Source organism: Brassica rapa, chromosome A03 (genome assembly GCF_000309985.2).
Source record: "Brassica rapa cultivar Chiifu-401-42 chromosome A03, CAAS_Brap_v3.01, whole genome shotgun sequence".
NCBI lineage: Eukaryota > Viridiplantae > Streptophyta > Magnoliopsida > Brassicales > Brassicaceae > Brassica > Brassica rapa.
In genome coordinates, this window is record NC_024797.2 from 21505784 (window position 1) to 21512910 (window position 7127).

Here is a 7127-nt window from a genome sequence, read left to right on the forward strand (position 1 = left end):
ATCTGAGATAGACTATCCTGCGTGAACATGACTGGTCCTGAGAGTTTGTAGGCTCTAGACCACTTAGTAAAAATTTTAAAAATTTGGGGGTTTAAATTTTTTTTTTATAAATTTAGAAACCTATTTACATATAAAAAATTTCAAAAAAATTAGGGATCTAACAAGAATCCCCTAAACTATATTTGCGAAGTGATTTATACACATGTCGTCACTACAATCATTCTCGCTGAAAAAAAGATGACATGGCACTTATAATTGATGACATGGTTTTAAAAAATAGTGACATGGCATCATATTAATTGTGAGATGTAAAATTTCCTTATAAAAATTTAAATTTTTTTGCAGAGATTTTAAATATGGTAACAAAAATAACTCATATATCATCATTAATGTCAATTTTCCATATAAATATTTATTTATGGTAAACTATTAAATATATTAGTCATTCATATATCCCAATTAAAATAATAATATATACGTATATATGTATCTCATATTAATAAAAATAAACTAAATAAAGTAACACTAATCCAAAAAAAATTGATAGTTAAATATTTAAACATTATTTAAATTTATTTGTTCATCTTCATCATTTAAATTAACAAAAAGATTTATCAGTTTAACTAAAACAAACAGAATTTAAAATTTATTAGAATTTATATTTATATGTAAATATATATATGTATATATTTAAAATTAGATGGGAATATATTTATATATATTTAAAATAAATAATCATTAAACACACTAATATAATTAAAACTATTTTTATAAAATCTAATTTTATCTTTATTAAAATTTAAATAAAATAAAATTTAAATATTTATACCAAATCAAAAGAAATAAGATTACAAAAATATGTTTATGATTTTTTATAACTATTGAAGTTGAAATATAAATTAATAATGTTGAAATATAAATCAAAATTTTTTTTTTGAAATAAAAAATGTTATGTTAAAATTACTATTTCTGCGCATGGCGCAGGAAAACTCCTAGTATTTCATTAGGCTTGACGCAAGACTGGCGTGAAACAACTTCAACTTCTGAAATTTTCCGCCAATTTTTAACATTCATTGTAAATCAAAGAACAACTTATACACATACAGAAAAGAGACCCCACAATAACATCACGAGAGTTATACATCCACACTAAATCACACATACGTCCCTAAGCTCCTCCGGGCTTGGTCAAGCCTCTAAACCACCCCTTCCCCAGCAGCATTAGCAACCCTGACATCCTAGAAACCATTGTTTATGTACATCCAATTAACTACATGTCACTTCATCTCTGGGACAAATCCTTATAAACTGCACCAGAGGACATCACACAAAACTAGCTCGAACAGCTACGACTCCGTAACACCTTAAATGTTTTAACATATAAACGTTCCATTTAAAACACAAACTTATGAGTTACAAGCCCATTACGATCAATAGAGAGTAGAGACCTTAGCAACCCACAACCCACAAATTAAACATCTCACATACAATAAACAAAACTCGAAAAAATTTTATTTTTAAGTTTTTGTCACATAAATAGTCATCAATGAAGAAAATTATCAAAAAAAATTTTATTAAAGGATAAAAATACATTTATATCACATAATTAACTAATCTAAACTTAGGATTTAGAATTAAGGGATGAAGTTTTGAGGGTATAATTTCAAATTTAAAAAAAAATAAAAAAAAATAAAAATTTTAAAATAAAAAGGACTATTTGGTCATTTTCTTTTTTAAATGCTATTTTATGACAATTTAAAAAAAACTATCTAAGAAAATTGCACAAAAAAAACTAACCATAAACTTGAGACCATACTTCCAACTTACTCCACATACTTTGTATCCCACACTTGTTTGACAAAGAAGACACCCCAATCTACATATAAAAGACGCAAATATAGCTCGGCTATTTTCACCCCTAATTAACCATCCGACCACCATTGTCTTACTGCCCCTGTCTAATGGTTGCAAAAATAACTAATTTCCTTACGCCGTACAAGCACCCCGCCACATGTTTTTCCACCCACAAAATACGTATATTGCAGACACAACAATTAGAAGTCCAACTTCTAACCCAATGCAAAACCACTACACGTCGAGGGACACACAAGCCAAACACATTTCATATAATACAACACTTTAAAACCAAATAAAATCACAGCAAACCACTAGTTAATAACTTTTTTTTTAAAAAAAGTTAAAGATTATATTTTAAAAATGTTATTTGTATTTTACATATTAAAAGACTTAAAATATATAAAGTTTACGGATTTGTAAATTTTAACACTTGGATTTCAGTTATAATTTATAAATTTGTAAATATTATATGGATTTATGTATTTATAATTTAACACAATTCTTATTTAAACCGCTAAAATTAACTTTAAAAGTAGATCAACATAATTTTTAACAAATAATTTAGAATTGTTGAATAAATAAAATTTTATTTTTAAAATATTATTCTAATTTTTTTTTAAATGTTAAATTAATTCAAACAAAAAACTGTTTTACGCGAGTTTGTAAATTTTTTGCTGTAAAAAAATAACTGTTTTACGCTTTGTATTGCTTTGAGCTGAAGTTTTTATAATGCAAAGCTAACTTTTTAAATCTTCTTAAGTTTATTAAAAATATTATTTTAATCGTATTAAGTTGTATTAAGAAAACTAAACCTATTAAAATTGAGTAATCAATAATCCCACCAAAAAAAACTCAAGTCCATAGTTCATCAGAGAATTACCAACTGTAAAATCTTAACGTCTATTTCATAACCGATCCAACGGTGGATAATTTTCTCGCACCTCTTCGGACATTTCTATGGTTCGGTTATGTTTCCCACACGCAGAAAAAAAAATACAAATAAAAGCGGAACAGTGGCGTCTCTCTTTCCTCTTCGCAGTTGTCTTCATTTCCCCAAATCTCTCCAAAAAAAAAACTATCTTCGATATCGCACGCGCCGCCGCAGGCTTCGCCGCCGGCAACTGCTTTTACCCTTACCCTTTTCGTCTCCCCTCTCTTCCTCAATTCATAAAAACCCATAAAGAAGAATTCCCTCTGCTTCGTTTTATCTCTTTCCGCATCAGTTGTTTCTCTCTGATTGCCTTTGTTTCTTTCCTTTCTATCTTGATTGCTCTGTAATAAACGAGAGGGGAGAGAAGAGCACAAAGAAATAAAACCCCCAAAAAAGAAGAAAAAAGTTTCAAAAACCAAAAAAAAAGAAGAAAATGGCTCAAAGTCAAACTCAAAACGGCTCTGTTCCGCCGGTTGGTTCGGTTGCAGCGGGCGCTCAGTTCGGTACGACGTCGCTTTACGTCGGAGATCTGGATGCGAGTGTTACGGACTCGCAGCTTTTCGATGCGTTTAGCCAGATGGGTCAAGTTGTGTCGGTTCGTGTCTGTAGAGACTTGGCTACTCGGAGATCCCTCGGATATGGTTATGTCAACTTCACCACTCCCCAAGATGGTTAGACCTTCTCTCTTGATTAGAGGTTTTTGATTAGGATTAGTTAATGCAATCTATTTGCAATCAGGAGTTTTGAAACTACATGTCTGAAAAGAATGAAAAGTGTTTTCTTATTTTTTTTTCTATAAGAATTTGTTAATCTTTTTCAGAAAATGTTTTTTTTTTTAAATTCATTCAGACAAAAGTGGTTTGGTTGTTAAGAAAGTGTTCTGTCTTAAAAAAGAAATCGCATCACTAAAGACTGTACCTTTTTGAACAATGTTAGTTATTAATCTGTACTAAAACTTCGGTTTGTCAAAAAAAAAAAAAAACTTCGGTTTGTCGTACTTTTGCTCTTTTGCTAAAAGACTAATAAACCTTGATATAAATTGTTTTGTGACTTTTATCTTTTGTGTGTGTTTCTGTGTGGCAGCTGCAAGAGCCATCCAGGAACTGAACTACATACCAATTAATGGCAAACCCGTCAGGGTCATGCACTCTCACCGTGACCCTAGCGTTCGCCGAAGTGGCGCAGGAAACATATTCATCAAGAATCTAGACAAGTCCATAGACCACAAAGCCTTGCACGACACCTTCTCCGCCTTCGGGAACATCATCTCCTGCAAGGTAGCTCTCGATTCATCAGGCCAATCAAAAGGCTACGGCTTCGTTCAATACGAAACCGAGGAGTCTGCTCAGAGAGCTACGTCCGAATTAAACGGCATGCTGCTGAACGACAAGCAAGTCTACGTCGGACCTTTCCTCAGGAGGCAAGAGAGAGACTCCAACACCGCCGCTAACGTGACCAAATTCACCAACGTGTACGTGAAGAATCTCGCTGAGTCCACCACGGAGGATGATTTGAAGAGCGCTTTCGGCGAGTTTGGGGAGATCACGAGCGCTGTGGTGATGAGAGATGGGGATGGGAAGTCAAAGGGGTTTGGGTTTGTTAACTTTGAGGATGCGGAGGATGCTGCTAAGGCTGTGGAAGGTCTTAACGGGAAGACGTTTGGTGGTGATAAGGAGTGGTATGTTGGTAGAGCGCAGAAGAAGTCTGAGAGAGAGAGTGAGCTGAAGGTTCGGTATGAGGAGAGTTTGAGGGAGGCTGCGGATAAGTTTCAGAGCTGTAACTTGTATGTTAAGAATTTGGATGAGAGTGTCTCTGAAGAGAAACTCAAGGAGATGTTTGCACCTTATGGCACTGTTACATCTTCCAAGGTCTGGTCTACTATTCCATTCTCTGAGTTGTTTGCATATTAATATAAAACTATATCAGGTGATGAGGGATACTAATGGAATAAGCAGAGGCGCTGGTTTTGTAGCGTTCTCCACTCCTGAAGAAGCAACCAAAGCTGTAAGACATCTTGCTGAGTGCGGAGTAAAGACTTAACTCTTGAGATTTTTCTTACTAACAGTTGAAATATTTATACAGATGTCGGAGATGAGTGGTAAGATGATTGAAAACAAACCTCTCTATGTTGCTGTTGCTCAGAGAAAGGAGGACAGAAGGGCCAGACTCCAGGTTTGTCCTCTTAAAACTATCTATATCCGAGTCAGCTGACTATAGATTTGATGCTATAAAGTATAACTGACATATCTATCATGTACTTTTTATTTGTCATATTTTTCCAAAAATGCTATGAAGTTTTTTTTTCCTGTTATAATTTTAAAATGGTGAATAAAGTAAAATATGTTTAACCTCATAAAACATTTTTTTTCCTGTTATTGTTTTAAAATGGTGAATAAAGTAACAAAGAAAAGCACATGCATGCTCTTTAAAGTTAAAACTGTTATATGATAGCGTTTGGAACTTTATGTATTCCTGGTCGTCAAAGTTACATGTAATAACGTATGTCAACAGGCTCAGTTTTCGCAAATGAGACCGATGGCGATGCCACCAGCTGTTGGACCTCGTATGCAGATGTATCCTCCTGGTGGTCCCGGGATGGGACAACAAATGTTCTATGGTCAGGGACCTCCTACTATGATTCCTCAACAGGTATTATCTTTTTTCCTAGCGCTTCATATTTAAATCACTTGTAATCTATTAGTCTGTCTTGCATCTTATACATCCCTTATAATGATGATGTGAGGCGTGGCAACGTATATAGCTAATGTACCTGTTGTCTCATTCCTAAAAATGTTGGTTTACAAATCGTTTTCCTCTATGTTTCTCAAGACTGTTGGATGAGTTGTTAACTGTGATTGTACATGGCAGCCCGGGTTTGGCTACCAGCAGCAGCTTGTTCCTGGAATGAGACCTGGTGGGGCACCGATGCACAACTTCTTCATGCCAATGGTTCAGCAGGGCCAGCAACGTCCTGGAGGGAGACGCCCTGCAGGGATCCAGCAGCACCAGGTTCTATTACTTCTCAGTCGTAGTTATCTTTCGGTAGGAAGTTTCATGAAAATCTTTTAACTGTGGGTAATAATTAGATGCAGCCAAGGGGACGAATGTTCCGCTATCCGCAAGGCCGTGGGAGTGGTGGTCCTCCCCCTGATGTTCCTGGAAGGCTTCCATATGAGATGCCCCAGCATGTTCCTATTGGAGCTTTGGCTACTTCCCTTGCCAATGCTTCTCCTGAACACCAAAGAACGGTAATAAAACTTCTTCTTTTGTTTTCTAAATCTTATGTGGATCTTAAATGTTGTGATGTGATGTGTGTAGATGCTGGGTGAGAATCTGTATCCGCTTGTGGAGCAGCTAGAGGCAGAGTCTGCAGCCAAAGTGACTGGGATGCTTTTGGAGATGGATCAGACTGAAGTGCTCCACCTCTTGGAGTCACCTGAAGCTCTCAAGGCTAAAGTAGCCGAGGCTATGGACGTTCTCAGAAGTGTTGCTGCTGGTGGTGCTGCCGAGCAGCTTTCCTCCTTGAACCTCAACTGACAACCTTGTCTCTTAAATGTTCTGTCTTTCTGTTGGATTTGGAAAAGAATTACAAAATATTTTAAGTGTGGCATTTGTCTTCTCCATTCACAATTCTTTCTTTATTTTTTTTTTTTTTCTGTAGGATTCTTTGACTTGGTTTGTGCTTTCTCACTCACCCTTCAAACTTAATATGATTTGTTTGAAAACTTGATTTGATAATTTTGGTTTGTTTCTTTTGTCAATTTCAAGCCAATTTTGTTCAAAAACAAAAACACAAATAGCCCTAAGAACAATGGTAGAGACTCTCTGGTCATTCTTTTAGAGTTTGGAAAACCTTCAGTAGATCATTCTTTTGGAGTTTGAAACCTTTCAGTCTTCAGGTAGGAGGGGGCAGTATGTCTTGAGAACCCTGAACTCATGGTCGTTGCAGGTTGCTAATCTTTTCTTCACCTTGTGCATCAACAATCAGTTGGGAATAACAGTTCACGTCTCCTGGTTTCTTCTTCTCTGCCTCTCCAGCCCTCAGAATGTTCTCCAACCCGTCCAGACAATATGAGATGATACTTGAATCTGAATATACCAGGAGATCACATAACGGCTTTATGCAATTCTGCCCCACCAAGTATCTGAATCACATCATCAAGAGAGATATTGAGAATTGAAGAAACAATAAATAACGAACGCCTTAAATATTGAACAAGAGAGAAGACAGAGGATGTTACTTGATTTGATCACCTAATTCACTGAAGAAGTTAGAAAAAAAAGAAACTAAGGGTGTATTGAATTGTGGATTTTAGAGTGTTTTGGTTTTATTTTAAAA

General features: G+C 35.2%; 1 protein-coding gene across 2 annotated transcripts; it reads left to right on the top strand.

Moving 5' to 3' along the window:
• The first annotated feature begins 2825 nt into the window (after positions 1-2825).
• LOC103860422 (polyadenylate-binding protein 2) lies at positions 2826-6546 on the top strand. Of its 2 annotated transcripts, none has more exons than XM_009138025.3 (8): positions 2826-3459; positions 3872-4656; positions 4715-4792; positions 4871-4960; positions 5300-5437; positions 5657-5797; positions 5881-6036; positions 6107-6546. In XM_009138025.3, exons 1-8 carry the CDS (start codon positions 3222-3224, stop codon positions 6323-6325), a joined length of 1845 nt encoding a protein of 614 aa, XP_009136273.1. In that variant the 5' UTR covers positions 2826-3221; the 3' UTR covers positions 6326-6546. The 2 variants fall into 2 exon arrangements, with proteins under 2 accessions (XP_009136273.1, XP_009136272.1); XM_009138024.3 differs by having other exon boundaries at positions 2828-3459; positions 5875-6036.
• Positions 6547-7127: the final 581 nt, after the last annotated feature.